Source organism: Salmo salar, chromosome 15, assembly GCF_965601325.2.
Source record: "Salmo salar chromosome 15, fSalSal1, whole genome shotgun sequence".
Taxonomy (NCBI): Eukaryota; Metazoa; Chordata; class Actinopteri; order Salmoniformes; family Salmonidae; genus Salmo; species Salmo salar.
The window spans coordinates 22950560-22967400 of record NC_138305.1 but is presented as its reverse complement, the minus strand read 5'-3'; the positions used below and the strand labels follow the sequence as shown (position 1 = coordinate 22967400).

Below are 16841 nucleotides of genomic sequence, written 5' to 3'. Positions count from 1 at the left end.
CCCTGTTTTCCCTCTCTCTCAATCATACCAGTGTGTCGAGCACAACATTACCGTGAGCAACAGTAGTGGAATCAGCGGTTCGCCTTCAAAATCAAAGTCCCCCATTGAAACTGACGCAAACGGATAAAAATAGTGGTGTCATGCAACAATTGGACTAAATCATGCTAAAACAAGCTTTGAATGTAGTTACATATTCAACAAAAAGACAATTATTAGTTAATTTGACCAAAAAAATGTAAAGTGTTTCATGAGCTGAAATAAAAGATCCCAGAAATGTTCCATATGCACAAAAAGCTTATTTCTCTAAAATATTGTGAACAAATGTGTTTACATCCCTGTTAGTGAGCATTTCTTCTTTGCCAAGATAATCCATCCACCTGACAGGTGTGGCATGTCAAGAAGCTGATTAAACAGCATGATCATGACTGACTCGCCTAGTTAAATAAAGGTAAGAAAATAACAATAAAAAAGTACACAGGTGCACCTTGTGCTGGGGACAATAAAAGGCCACTCTAAAATGTGTAGTTTTGTCACACAGCCATTGATGTCTCAAGTTTTGAGGGAGCATGCAATTGGCATGCTGAATGCAGGAATGTTTACCAGAGCTGTTGCCAGAGAATTTAATGTTCATTTCTCCACCATAAGCTGCCTCCAACGTCGTTTTAGAGAATTTGGCGGTACGTCCAACCAGCCTTGGAACTGCAGACCACGTGTCACCACACCAGCCCAGGACCTCCACATCTGGCTTATTTTTAAAATATTTGTTATATTTTATTTAACCTTTATTTAACTAGGCAAGTCAGTTAAGAACAAATTCTTATTTACAATGATGGCCTACCCTGGCCAAAACCCAACCCGGACAACACTGGGCCAATTGTGTGCCGCCCTATCGGACTCCCAATCACGTCCGGTTGTGTTACAGCCTGGAATCGAACCAGGGTCTGTAGTGACGCCTCTAGCACTGAGATGCTAGAGGCTGTGCCACTGGGGAGCCCCAATTGACTGATTTCCATATATGAACTGTAACTCAGTAAAATCGCTGAAATTGTTCCATGTTGCGTTTATATTTTTGTTCAGTATAGTTTTATTAATCTAAATAAAATTAGGCGTGTTGGAAGGTGTAGCCTGGACTCCGACTTGCAGACTGAAGTAGAACAGCAAAGTTATTTTTAATCTGAGTTTTATTCATAATGAAAATATATTTCACTGCCTGTAGATGTAAAAATGACTGTATGGATGAGTTAAACCAACAGCTTGTATTTGGAAACGTACAAACATTTCCAATAGCTACACTCACTGAATACTGGAGGGATTCTAGATCTTTCTGTGCATCAGGTTTATTAAACTGGACCTCCGGTTTTATGGTTCTTGCATGGGTTGTTATTCAGGAAAACTATTTTGGATTTCTTAGCAGGTGGACCTTGAGAAGACCTACGGAGGAGCTTAGGTGGCCGGTTTGTTTTCTGCTATGTTTCTATCATGTGTCTGCCATGTTTCCACCATGTTTCTGTCATGTTTCCGCCATGTTTCTGCCATGTTTCTGCCATGTTTCTGTCATGTTTCTGCCATGTTTCCGCCATGTTTCTGTCATGTTTCCGTCATGTTTCTGTCATGTTTCCGTCATGTTTCTGTCATGTTTCTGCCATGTTTCCGTCATGTTTCCGCCATGTTTCCGTCATGTTTCTGTCATGTTTCTGCCATGTTTCTGCCATGTTTCCGTCATGTTTCTGCCATGTTTCTGCCATGTTTCCGTCATGATTCTGCCATGTTTCTGCCATGTTTTCGTCATGTTTCTGCCATGTTTCTGCCATGTTTTTGCCATGTTTCCGTCATGATTCTGCCATATTTCTGCCATGTTTCCGTCATGTTTCTGCAATGTTTCTGCCATGTTTCTGCCATGTTTCTGCAATGTTTCTGCCATGTTTCCGTCATGATTCTGCCATGTTTCTGCCATGTTTCCGTCATGATTCTGCTATGTTTCTGCCATGTTTCCGTCATGATTCTGCCATGTTTCTGTCATGTTTCCGTCATGATTCTGCCATGTTTGTGGCTGTGTAAATAGTTTTTTTGATAGCTTCTTCTGGATCTGATCTATGTTTTTAATATTCATAGTATAACATCTTAGTATTTTTAAACATCGCCTCACTCACTGCTGTGCTTTTTTTGATTCTGACTTGATTTTGAAGGATACTGACGAGAATCTCTGTAAATGTCCTGTCATAAAGTCAAACCATATTGGGATTACAGGAAGGAAATTAGTTTATAAACTTTTGTCCACAGTACTGTTTTTTTTTTTTTTTTTATCAGTGCAATGAACAATGTCTTCGAGGGCCTGCTTCCTGATTTTTTTCAAAACACTCACTGAATGGTGATTTAGCTTTTTCCTCAAGTGCTTAAGTCCTCCTCGGAGTTATCAGACTCCAAAACATCCATGTTGTCTTGTTTTTCCTCTGGAATTGAGTTCAATTTGTCTATTTGACTCTGTGGTTTATCTAAGCTGACCTTCACCAATATTAAGTTACTTATTTTGATTTTTTATTTATTTTTTATTTCACCTTTATTTAACCAGGTAGGCAAGTTGAGAACAAGTTCTCATTTCCAATTGCGACCTGGCCAAGAATAAAGCAAAGCAGTTCGACACATACAACAACACAGAGTTACACATGGAGTAAAACAAAACATACAGTCAATAATACAGTAGAAAAATAAGTCTATATACAATGTGAGCAAATGAGGTGAGATAAGGGAGGTAAAGGCAATACTATGTAATAGGTACTTATGCTATCAAGAACTATGCAAATATCATACACAATGGATTTAATGTCATCTTGAATTGGTAGAGTTCAACAGTAAACTGAAAATGTACACGCCCATCTTATACCTTATATCATCCTTACCTCTGTACTGTGACTTACAAAGTTCACTAGCCTGCCGTATTAAATGACTTGTACATGCCCGTGTAGAGAAATATAGATCTGTTTTAGTGGCCACTCCAGTAACTATTTTCCAACAGTGCTGCAATTAATGTCTTCACTGTGTCCCTAGTAAAGACTTTCATACCTGCTATGGATCTACCAATAGTGCAGGTTATGTGTTGCTGGGAAACACTTCCTTCTCTTTCTATTGCATTCAGAAATTGCTCAACTGTGTGTGTGTGTGTTCCTCAGTCAGCATAAATACCACAGGAATACAATATATTGGGTTTAGATTAAGTAGAAACTGCAATTTCATATAGCCAAACATTTTTGTTGTTCACTTTAGATGTGATTTTACCACCCAGGGGTGCAACTTTCACTAGCGATGTTGGTGTCATGTCCCTCCCAAATTCTGAAATTGCATTTTTTGTCCTACCCAGTTTTATCATTGCAATGTGATACAAAAAACCCCAGCAAATGGTGTGCTTTAGGACCATGCGGATGCCTCAGAGTGGTCAGCTGAATTTAGGACCAAAGGCTGTCAGGCAAAGCTTCTGGAAGGATGGCTGGACCAGCGCAAAAGAGCATAGCTCAGTGTGTATGTGTTGCGCTCTTTCACCAAGTTGTAAAAGCAAGCAGAGCAGAAAACTGGCTACTCTTTAGTTTACTGATGTACAGTACCAGTCAAAAGTTTGGACACATCTACTGATTCCAGGGGTTTTCTTTATTTTTACTATGTTCTACATTGTAGTATTATAGTGACGACATCAAAACTATGAAATAACACATATGGAATCATGTAGTAACCAAAAAAGTGTTAAACAAATCAAAATGTATTTTATATTTGAGATTCTTCAAAGTAGCCACCCTCTTGGTATTCTCTCAACCAGCTTCATGAGGTAGTCACCTGGAAATTAATTTGTGGAAATTCTTTCCTTCTTAATGTGTTTGAGCCAATCATTTGTGTTGTGACAAGGTAGGGCTGGTATACAGAAGATAGCCCTATTTGGTAAAAGACCAAGTCCATATTATGGCAAGAACAGCTCAAATAAGCAGTCCATCATTACTTTAAGACAGGGATGGGCAACTCCAGTCCTCGACGTCCTGATTGGTGTCACACTTTTTCTACATCCTTAGCAAACACAGCTGATTCATCAAATTGCATTCTAAACTGAAGATCAGGATTAGGTGATTATTGGAGTCAGGTGTGTCAGCTGGTGCTGGGGTAAAACTGTGACACCAATCAAGCCCTCGAGGACTGTAATTGCCCACCCCTGCTTTAAGACATGAAGGTCAGTCAGTACAGAACATTTAAGACCTTTGAAAGTTTCTTCAAGTGCAGTCACAAAAACCATCAAGCTCTATGATGAAACTGGCTCTCATGAGGACCGCCACAGATAAGGAATACCCAGAGTTACCTCTGCTGTAGAGGATAAGTTTATTAGAACAACCAGCCTCAAATTGCAGCCCAACTAAATGCTTCACAGAGTTTAAGTAACAGACACATTTCAACATCAACTGTTCAGAGGAGATTGCGTGAATCAGGCCTTCATGGTCGAATTGCTGCAAAGAAACCACTACTAAAGGACACCAATAATAAGAAGAGACTTGCTTGGGCCAAGAAAAATAACCAATGGACATTAGACCCGGGGAAATCTGTCTTTTGGACTGATGAGTCCAAATTTGAGATTTTTGATTCCAACAGCCATGTCTTTGTGAGACGCAGAGTGTGGTTCCCACTGTGAAGCATGGAGGAGGAGGTGTGATGGTGCTTTTCTGGTGACACTGTCAGTGATTTATTTAGAATTCAAGGCACACTTAACCAGCATGGCTACCACAGCATTCTGCAGCGATACGCCATCCCATCTGGTTTGCGCTTAGTGGGACTTTTTGTTTTTCAACAGGACATTGACCCAACACACCTCCAGGCTATGTAAGGGCTATTTGACCAAGAAGGAGAGTGATGGAGTGCTGCCTCAGATGACCTGGCCTCCACAATCACCCGACCTCAACCCAATTGAGATGGTTTGGGATGAGTTGGACCGCAGAGTGAAGGAAAAGCAGCCAACAAGTGCTCAGCATATGTTGGAACTCCTTCAAGACTGTTGGAAAAGCATTCCTCATGAAATCTGTTGAGAGAATTCCAAGAGTGTGCAAAGTAGTCATCAAGGCAAAGGATGGCTACTTTGATCAATCTAAAATCTATTTTGATTTCTAAAACACATTTTTGGTTACTACATGATTCCATATGTGTTGTTTCATAGTTCTGATGTCGTCACTATTATTCTACAATGTAGACAATAGTAAAAAAATTAAGCCTTGAATGAGTAGGTGTGTCTAAACTTTTGGCTGGTGCTGTATATTGGTAAAAGTCACCTTGTCTGAGAGAGATTTCCATGGTTATCAAAACATCACACCAGGGTAATTCTACACGAAACACAGCCCTTATTTTTTATTTATTTTTCTAAAATCCTCTATGGGGAAAAATGAATGGTGGAAAAAATTATTGGAACCATTTCCCTGTTTGACCGTTAGGTTTTATGGGTATTATGACACTGTGGGGCTATATTAGTCTCATAGGTGAAACAGTGCATGAGGATGGCCTGGAAATAGCAGATTAAAACCCCATCAAAATATGTTGATGTACACTGCATGGCCATAAGTATGTGGACACGCCTTTAAATTAGTGGAAATTAGAGGCTATTTCAGCCACACTTGTTTTTATTTATTTATTTTACCTTTATTTATACAGGTTTTTCTCATTGAGATAACATCTCTTTTCCAAGAGAGACCTGGTCCAATAGCAGCAAGGGGAACAAAATTTCAGACAAAACAACTTACATACACTAACACAACATTAAACAAAACTATAACACACATACAGTACAACAATTACATATTACGTTAAAAACACGAAAGTCTTGACTAAAAACAGTTGTCCTATAGACAGCTACACTCTTCTATAATATATACATCGATCAGGTGTTTGAACTTCACCAACGAAACTAGATCATCACATTTTAAAATGTTCAGGATAGATTTCCAGGACCACGGAGCTGAGTAACTAAAACAATTTCTACCATGACCTGTTCTAATTTTTGGTACTGCTAGAAGCAAATGAGAATGGGACCGTAATTTATATTTATTTACCAATCTGACTAAAAAAGAACAGAGATAAAATAGCATTTTACCCAATATGGCCTTATAAATCAGTGTATACCAGTGTTTAAGCCTACTCAAGTCAATGACGACCAGCCAACAGCGCTGTAGAGATCACAATGATGTGTTATATTTTTTTGATTTGTAATGAACCTGAGGGCTGCATGATACACTGAATCAAGTGCTCTCAGGGTAGTGGTTGAGGCCTGCATATATATATATATAACATCACTACAATCTAAAACCGCCAGTAATGTACATCGTACCAGCTCCTTCCTGGTCTCAAAAGAAAAACAAGCCTTATGCTGACAGGTGTATAAAATGAACACACAGCCATGCAGTCTCCATAGACAAACATTGTCAGTAGAATGACCCGTACTGAGATTTTCAACATGGCTCCACCATAGGATGCCATCTCCCCAACAAGTCAGTTCGTCAAATTTCTTCCCTGCTAGAGCTGCCAACTGTAAGAGCTGTTATTGTGAAGTGGAAACGTCTTGGAGTAACAACGGCTCAGACACAAAGTGGTAGGCTACACGAGCTCACAGAACGGGACTGCCGAGTGCTGAAGCGCGTAGCATGTAAAAATCATCTGTCCTCGGTTTCCATTACTCAGCCGCACACAAGCCTAAGATCAGCATCATCTGGAGTGGTGTAGAGCTCGCCATCATTGGACTCTGGAGAAGTGGAAACGCATTCTCTGGAGTGATGAATCACGCTTCACCATCTGGCAGTCCAATGGATGAATCTGGGTTTGGCGGATGCCAGGAGCACGCTACCTGCCCCAATGCATAGTGCCAACTGTAAAGTTTGGTGGAGGAGGAATAATGGTCTGGGGCTGTTTTTCATGATTCGGGCCTCTTAGTTCCAGTGAAAGGAAATCTTAACGCTACAACATACAATGACATTCTAGACGATTCTGTGCTTCCAACTTTGTGGCAACAGTTTGGGGAAGGCCCTTTCCTGTTTCAGAATACCAAGGCCCCCGTGCACAAAGCGAGGTCCATACAGAAAGGGTTTGTCGAGATTGGTGTGGAAGAACTTGACTGGCCTGCACAGAGCCCCGACCTCAACCCCATCTTTGGGATGAATTGGAATGCCGACTGCGAGCCAGGCCTAATCGCCCCACATCAGTGCACGACCTCATTAATGCTCATGTGGCTGAATGGAAGCAAGTCCCCACGGCAATGTTCCAACATCTAGTGGAAAGGCTTCCCAGAAGAGTGGAGGCTGTTATAGCAGCAAAGGGGGGACTGACTCTATGTTAATGCCCATGATTTTGGAATGAGATACTTTTGACCATATAGTGTGTGTCGATTAAGTGTGTATAGAGTACACTTCTGGATAAACATAATTCAGTTTTTCCTCCAGGTGTTCTTCAAATTTATTCAATGTTGCCAACTAGCTAGCTTACGACACAACTTTCATTCAATCAGAAATCTTGCTGCTGGGAGCCAGCAGACCATTCAAACCATTTTTGCAGACCATTCAAACCATTTCTGCAGACCATTCAAACCATTTTTGCAAATACAAAATTCAACAGACCTCTAAAAGAGGCGTGACAGCAACTTAATAATGGCGGTATGGCAACGCGAGACTACTGAATAGGCTGCCCCATTTCATGCCCCCAATGCAATTCACATGCATCCACAGTGCGATTTCAACTGATTTTAACTTTTTTGAGGGTGCAGCCTACTCCACTTTTATTAACTAATAATTGTATTTCGTTGAATTTAACCACATTCCAACCTGGTTTATCATTATCTAGTCCAAATGATGGCATGTTTCCACTATTTGTTTATCCGTTTGTATCAGTTTCAATAGGGGCCTTTTATTTTGAAGGCGAGCCGCCAGTTCCACCTACTGTTGTTCACGGTAATGTTGTTCACGACACACACACCTCAGACGTTTATACAATTTAGGGAAGTGACGGGGGTTGTCAGAAGCTAACTGCGCCCTTTCATCCGAAAGTTCTAATGAGAAAGCAAATGAATGGAATCGTCGGTACGGATTGAGAACGGATCGTTATAACAGGGTCAACGGTAACGGGGACTGGTTTTGGACCTCCACACACAGTCGACGAATAAATAGCTATTTAAAAAAAAAATTTTTTACAGCCAACAATGAATGTGCAATTACCTTCATCTGCAACATGGCTGCTAGGAGGACGCTAGTGGGAAAAGTTTAGAGTACTGACGTGGGACAAGTTTATACTAATCCAGTCCGGTGCAGCAGAAACTGTTGGATAAACAAAACAAATATTTTTCTTCTTCTTTCTATCGCCTCGGATTGAACAAACGAACGGAACACTGGATTACCGAGTAAATGCAGAGGAGTGCAAGACCACTTTGGCAATAGACTTTACCTTGTAGATTTGTGGTGAACCTTTTCATCCAAACTAGCGGACCTGTCGTCCAGTGGGCCATCATCTAAAATGCATTTCTCCATTCCCGAAACGGAGGTTCGTTCGGGAGAAAATGGATCAACATATGTGGTGAGTTCCGAGTTATTTTACTGCAGATTCCCAGCATGTGAAATCCATTCCAGTGATTTTAATTCTTCATTTTATTATTTAAAATCACCCCCATCAGACTCTTGTGATATGACTTTAGAGGTTGGTCCGGTTACTAGTAAACAATTTGACAGGACTTTCACTGTCTGTCATAATACCTCACAAGGCATTGCCATTTTGTCATACAATGTAAGTTAACCCCCTTATTCCTTGGGGGGAATCATACATGATTGACACTTCCAGGCAATACATTGTGGATCAGTAGGCATCGATCCACATCAATATAAAGTTACCCTGTAATAAAATCATATTGGGACTGCAATATCATTTCCCAATGCCGATAGAAAACCACAGCAATTCCATCATAGGTGATTATTGGACAATAGGTGGCAATGCGTCACACTGTAAGAATACTGTCTCTGAATGCCAGGTGTTGCTATCACAACAAACCCATTTGGCACCGTTTTATAGATCTTATCTTTCAAGGCAAATATCTTACAAGTTTTATTAGTTATATGTACAGGATACACGTGGTATATACACTGTTCAACCAAATGCACACTTGCAGGTTCCTTCTCCACAATGCAACAATAATAAGAAATAATACAAGCTAAGAATACAAAACATAAAGTAAATGTCTCAGAATAGAACAAACATTTAATATATATATATATATATATATTAATACAATACAGGAAGGCACAATTTATTGTCCAATATTTACATGTGTTTTGGTTGAAGATGGACGGCAAGTGTTTCAATTGTGCAGTATTTAGCAATCACAATAAGAGGTGTGTGTGTGTGTGTGTGTGTGTGTGTTAAGGTGCAGAGAGTCAGAGCAGGTGGTCAGTCCAGTTCAAGTGTTAGACAGCTGTCTAATGGCTTGTAGATAGAAACTGTCTCCGAGTCAGTTTCTATCAAACCTCTTGGTCTGGTACCGTCTGCCTGACGGTCAGGGGGTGAACAGCTCGTGGCTGAGGTGTGTGGGGTCCTTGATGATGCTGCGGGCCTTCTTCGGGCACTGTTTCAACTAGATGTCCTGGATTGACAGGAGCGTGTGAAATGGCTAGTTAGTTAGCGGTGGTGCGCGCTAATAGCGTTTCTATCGGGTGACGTCACTCGCTCTGAGACCTTGAAGTGGTTGTTCCCCTTGCTCTGCAAGGGCCGCGGCTTTTGTGGCGCGATGGGTAACGATGCTTCGTGGGTGTCAGTTGTTGATGTGTGCAGAGGGTCCCTGGTTCAAGCCCAGGTTGGGGCGAGGAGAGGGACTGAAGCTACACTGTTACATGTGGTCCCAGTGAGGTACTGGGCTGTCTTCACCACCCGCTGGAGGGCCTTGCGGTTGTGGACGGAGAAAGTCTCGTACCAGGCCGTGATGCAACCGGTCAGGATGCTCTCGATGGTGCAGTGGACCTGTATTTGGAGAGGACCCGGGGTGGCATGCCAAATTTCTTCAGCCGCCTTAGGATGTAGAGACTCTGCTGCTCCCTTTTGACCAGAGTGGTTGTGATGTCGGTCCGTGTCAAGTCCTCAGTGAGTCCTCAGTCCTCAGGACGCAGAGGAACTTAAAACTGCTGACTCTCTCTACTGTCGTCCTGTTGATTTGGATCGGGGTGTGTTCCCTCTGCTTCCTGAAGTCAACAATCAACTCCTTACTTTTGCTGACGTTGAGGGAGAGGTTGTTGTCCTGGCAACATGTTGAAGGTGTGTTCTGACCAAGTGCTATGTCAGTGCAATGAACTACACTAAGGAGGTTGTGAAATGTTTTGTTCTTTCAAGTCCTATTTAAACCTAAATATTTTAGGAACACCCAGCCCCCCTACAGTACACCCAGCCCCCCTACAGTGCACCCAGCCCCCTACAGTGCACCCAGCCTCCCTACAGTGCACCCAGCCTCCCTACAGTGCACCCAGCCTCCCTACAGTGCACCCAGCCACACCCAGCCTCCCTACAGTGCACCCAGCCTCCCTACAGTGCACCCAGCCTCCCTACAGTGCACCCAGCCTCCCTACAGTGCACCCAGCCACACCCAGCCCCCCTACAGTACACCCAGCCCCCCTACAGTACACCCAGCCCCCCCTACAGTACACCCAGCCCCCCCTACAGTACACCCAGCCCCCCTACAGTACACCCAGCCCTCCTACAGTTTACCCAGCCCCCCTACAGTACACCCAGCCACACCCAGCCCCCCTACAGTGCACCCAGCCCCCCTACAGTGCACCCAGCCACACCCAGCCTCCCTACAGTGCACCCAGCCACACCCAGCCCCCTTACAGTGCACCCAGCCCCCCTACAGTGCACCCAGCCCCCCTACAGTGCACCCAGCCCCCCTACAGTGCACCCAGCCCCCCTACAGTGCACCCAGCCCCCCTACAGTACACCCAGCCTCCCTACAGTACATCCAGCCCCCCTACAGTACACCCAGCCACACCCAGCCCCCCTACAGTACACCCAGCCCCCCTACAGTACACCCAGCCCCCCTACAGTGCACCCAGCCTCCCTACAGTACACCCAGCCACACCCAGCCTCCCTACAGTGCACCCAGCCACACCCAGCCTCCCTACAGTGCACCCAGCCACACCCAGCCTCCCTACCGTACACCCAGCCCCCCTACAGTACACCCAGTCCCCCTACAGTGCACCCAGCCCCCCTACAGTGCACCCAGCCCCCCTACAGTGCACCCAGCCCCCCTACAGTACACCCAGCCACACCCAGCCCCCCTACAGTACACCCAGCCACACCCAGCCCCCCCCTACAGTACACCCAGCCCCCCCTACAGTACACCCAGCCCCCCCTACAGTATACCCAGCCACACCCAGCCCCCCTACAGTACACCCAGCCCCCCTACAGTACACCCAGCCCCCCTACAGTGCACCCAGCCACACCCAGCCTCCCTACAGTACACCCAGCCACACCCAGCCTCCCTACAGTGCACCCAGCCACACCCAGCCTCCCTACAGTGCACCCAGCCCCCCTACAGTACACCCAGCCCCCCTACAGTACACCCAGCCCCCCTACAGTACACCCAGCCCCCCTACAGTACACCCAGTCCCCCTACAGTGCACCCAGCCCCCCTACAGTACACCCAGCCACACCCAGCCCCCCTACAGTGCACCCAGCCCCCCTACAGTGCACCCAGCCCCCCTACAGTACACCCAGCCTCCCTACAGTACACCCAGCCTCCCTACAGTACACCCAGCCACACCCAGCCTCCCTACAGTACACCCAGCCCCCCTACAGTACACCCAGCCACACCCAGCCCCCCTACAGTACACCCAGCCTCCCTACAGTACACCCAGCCTCCCTACAGTACACCCAGACCCCCTACAGTACACCCAGCCTCCCTACAGTGCACCCAGCCCCCCTACAGTGCACCCAGCCCCCCCTACAGTACACCCATCCCCCCCTACAGTACACCCAGCCCCCCCTACAGTACACCCAGCCCCCCCTACGGTACACCCAGCCCCCCTACGGTACACCCAGCCCCCCTACGGTACACCCAGCCCCCCTACGGTACACCCAGCCCCCCTACAGTACACCCAGCCCCCCTACAGTACACCCAGCCCCCCCTACAGTACACCCAGCCACACCCGGTACACCCAGCCTCCCTACGGTACACCCAGCCCCCCTACGGTACACCCAGCCCCCCTACGGTACACCCAGCCTCCCTACAGTACACCCAGCCACACCCGGTACACCCAGCCCCAGACAGTCTATGCTCACTCATCTAGAATGATGTAAAAATGCTCAGTGTTGCTGGACAAAGTATAGCTTAGCTTAGTTATATGGCCCTGTGAGCTCCTTGCTTGACCACAGAGTACAATGTCACCTTTTATTTGAAAGCAGATTACGTGAGCAGTTAAATCCCCTCTCAGATCTGAGGTTTGTCACCAAGATATGACAATCTGACCTGTTTTTCAACTTTAAAAGCATCACCAGGTGTTGCCACTTGGTTTGCCGCCCAAGCTCACAGAACAGGACCGCCGAGTGCTGAAACGGGTAGAGTGTAAAAGTCCTCTGTCCTCGGTTGCAACACTCACTACTGAGTTCCAAACTGCCTCTGGAAGCAACGTCAGCACAATAACTGTTCGCCGGGAGCTTCATGAAATGGGTTTCCGTGGCCGAGCAGCCGCACACAAGCCTAAGATCACCATGCGCAATGCCAAGCGTCGGCTGGAGTTGGACTCTGGAGTGATGAATCACGCTTCACCATCTGGCAGTCCGACGGACAAATCTGGGTTTGACGGACACCAAGTGAACGCTACCTGCCCCAATGCATAGTGCCAAATGTAAAGTTTGGTGGAGGAGGAATAATGGTCTGGGGCTGTTTTTCATGGTTCGGGCCTCTTAGTTCCAGTGAAGGGAAATCTTAACGCTACAGCATACAATGACATTCTAGACAATTCTGTTCTTCCAACTTTGTGGCAACCGTTTGGGGAAGGCCCCTTTCCTGTTTCAGCATTACTTATACCTCTGTGCACAAAGCAAGGTCAGTACAGAAATTTGTTTGTTGAGATTGATGTGGAAGAACTTGACTGTCCTGCACAGAGCCCTGACCTCAACCCCATCGAACACCTTTGGGATGAATTGGAACGCCAATTGCAAGCCAGGCCTAATCGCCCAACATCAGTGCCCAACCTCACGAATGCTGGTGGCTGAATGGTAGCAAGTCCCCGTAGGCATGTTCCAACATCTAGTGGAAATCCTTCCCAGAAGAGTGGAGGCTGTTATAGCAGCAAAGGGGGGACCAACTCCGTATTAATGCCCATGATTTTGGAATGAGATGTTCGATGAGCAGGTGTCCACATACTTTTGGTCATGTAGGGTACATCGCTCATACTGATATTTCTTCATTTCTTTCTTTTTATTTTGGGGGATTTGTCTGTGTATTGCTAGATATTAATACTGGAGCTAGAAACACAAGTATTTCCCTGCACCTGCAATAACATCTGCAAAATACTACTGTGTGTACACGTCAAATGCAATTTTATTTGATTTTGAGTGACTGCCTCTACACAGTCCGTATCAAACACAGGCTCAGATGTAGCCTGCAGCAAAATGTGCCGGTGTCTTGCTGTCTGTCTGACAACTTGGCTGAGGAGGATTCATAGTAGAGGTCACTCGATGACTCTTGCAGCCAATGAGACGAACACTATAAGTACACTATAATATCTACAGTGAATTCGGGGAAAGTATTCAAACCCCTTGACTTTTTCCACATTTTGTTACTTAACAGCCTTATTCTAAAATGTATTAAATAAAACATTATCCTCATCGTTCTACACACAATACCCCATAATGACATCACAATACCCCATAATGACATCACAATACCCCATAATGACATTACAATACCCCATAATGACAAAGCGAAAACAGGTTTTGAGAGATTTTTGCAAAATGTAAAAAAAGTGTTATATAAGCTATTTACATAAGTATTCAGACCCCTTTGTTATGAGACTCAATTGAGCTCAGGTGCATCCTGTTTCCATTGATCATCCTTGATGTTTCTACAACTTGATTGGAGTCCACCTGTGGTAAATTCAATTGATTGGACATGATTTGGAAAGGCACACACCTGTTTTATATAAGGTCCAACAGTTGACAGTACATGTCAGAGCAAAAACCAAGCCATGAGGTTGAAGGAATTGTCCGCAGAGCTCCAAGACAGCATTATGTCGGCACAGATCTGGGGAAGGGCACCAAAAAAAATCTGCAGCATTGAAGGTCCCCAAGAACACAGTGGCCTCCATCATTCTTAAATGGATGAAGTTTGGAACAACCAAGACTCTTCCTAGAGCTGGCCGCCCAGCCAAACTGAGCAATCGGGGGAGAAGGACCTTGGTCAGGGAGGTGACCAAGAACCCGGTGGTCACTCTGACAGAGCTCCAGAGTTCCTCTGTTGAGATGGGAGAACCTTCCAGAAGGACAACCATCTCTGCAGCACTCCACCAATTAGGACTTTATGGTCGAGTTGCCAGACCGAAGCCACTCATCTGTAAAGTGTTTGGGAATGTTTTTCAGCGGCAGGGACTGGGAGACAAGTCAGGATCGAGGCAAAGATGAACGAAGCAAAATACAGATCCTTGATGAAAACCTGCTCCAGAGCGCTCAGGACCTCAGACTGGGGTGAAGGTTCACCTTCCAACAGGACAACGACCCTAAGCACACAGCCAAGACAACACAGGAGTGGCTTCGGGACAAGTCTCTGAATGTCCTTGAGTGTCCCGGCCAGAGCCCAGACTTGAACCCGATCGAACATCTCTGGAGAGACCTGGAAATAGCTGTGCAGCAACGCTCCCCATCCAACCTGACAGAGCTTGAGAGGATCTGCAGAGAAGAATGGGAGATACTCCCCAAATACAGGTGTGACAAGCTAGAAGCGTCTTACCAAAGACTCAAGGCTGTAATCGCTGCCAAAGATACTTCAACAAAGTACTGAGTTAAGGGTCTGAATACTTTATGTAAATGAATGGAATCAAAATATATTTATTTTGATTCCATTCATGTTGTCAATACGAAAAGTGACACATCCTCTCCAACCTGGCATTAATTAATTTGTTGAGTTAATATTTATAAGTAATAACTTGAAATAATAATGAAATGCCATGGTAACCAAGTGTAATGTCTAGTTTTCAAATACATTTTTTTTATTATTAAGAAGCTTATCCATGTAAACAACTAGTCACAGCACCACAGCTAGTAGTCGCCGCAGCCCCACAGCTAGTAGTCGCCGCAGCCCCACAGCTAGTAGTCGCCGCAGCCCCACAGCTAGTAGTCGCCGCAGCCCCACAGCTAGTAGTCGCCGCAGCCCCACAGCTAGTAGTCGCCGCAGCACTACTGGGCTACGTTCCCAATTGCACCCTATTCCCTACATAGTGCACTACATTTGACTAGAGTGCACTGTGTAGGGAATAGGGTGGTTATGGGCCCTAGTCTAAAGTAGTGCACTAGGTAGGGAATAGGGTGACATGGATTAGGCCAGCGCTGTATCTTAACGCAGAGGGACTGTCTGTGTACCTTGGAGCCGTAGCAGAGTCTGAACCCCATCAGACAGCACAGGGACTTTAGGAAAACTATGTCTGCCTTTCAAATGGTGGAATTCTTTTGGCCTTCTCTCACTTCCTGTGGGCTCGGAATAGACAACATACTTCCTGTCTATTAAATATGGGCTCTATATGTGCAGGCTGGTATTAGAGGTGACAACGTGTGTGTGTGTGTGTGTGTGTGTGTGTGTGTGTGTGTGTGTGTGTGTGTGCAGTAATTGATAGTCTGTCTTGTTTAGTTGGTGCTTTGGTATCATCTGCTGGGTATGCCCTGGGTTTATTACTGTGAGGTTCCACTGGGTATGCCCTGGGTTTATTACTGTGAGGTTCCACTGGGTATGCCCTGGGTTTATTACTGTGAGGTTCCACTGGGTATGCCCTGGGTTTATTACTGTGAGGTTCCACTGGGTATGCCCTGGGTTTATTACTGTGAGCTTCCACTGGGTATGCCCTGGGTTTATTACTGTGAGCTTCCACTGGGTATGTCCTGGGTTTATTACTGTGAGCTTCCACTGGGTATGTCCTGGGTTTATTACTGTGAGCTTCCACTGGGTATGTCCTGGGTTTATTACTGTGAGCTTCCACTGGGTATGCCCTGGGTTTATTACTGTGAGCTTCCACTGGGTATGCCCTGGGTTTATTACTGTGAGCTTCCACTGGGTATGCCCTGGGTTTATTACTGTGAGCTTCCACTGGGTATGTCCTGGGTTTATTACTGTGAGCTTCCACTGGGTATGTCCTGGGTTTATTACTGTGAGCTTCCACTGGGTATGTCCTGGGTTTATTACTGTGAGCTTCCACTGGGTATGCCCTGGGTTTATTACTGTGAGCTTCCACTGGGTATGCCCTGTGTATTGTTACATACAAGTACTTCCCAATCCAATGTGAATCCCTGGGAATGTCCTTTGATCTAGGGTATAGTCCAATAAACTCATTCTCAGAACTTGTTCCACGTGACTTTGTTCCAAGAAGCATCAAGTGAACTCATTGTGCGCTTAAATGAGTTGTTATTGCCACAATTGGCTTGCATGTGTTGAGAAACTTTGAAGACTGCAGTTCCCATGAACCTCTAGCCCTGGAACTCTCTCGTCCCGAACGTGTGCAGAATGATTTCCAAAGGTCCAAACCTCTACATTTTCATAATTTAGAAAGCATCTGAATTAATCTCTGTTCTTTGGAGCAAACTATGCATCTCCCATGTCTCTTTAT

The 16841-nt window shown here is 45.3% G+C and overlaps 1 protein-coding gene across 2 annotated transcripts in view; it reads left to right on the top strand.

Moving 5' to 3' along the window:
- The first annotated feature begins 7972 nt into the window (after window positions 1–7972).
- LOC106571015 (sorting nexin-17) overlaps window positions 7973–16841 on the top strand; it is a 65895-nt gene continuing 57026 nt past the window's right edge. For both annotated transcript variants that reach the window (XM_045695522.2, XM_045695520.2), the window contains exon 1: window positions 7973–8568. In XM_045695522.2, the coding sequence (XP_045551478.1) occupies window positions 8509–8568 (60 nt within the window). In that variant the 5' untranslated portion in view covers window positions 7973–8508. The remainder of the gene's footprint in view (window positions 8569–16841) is intronic.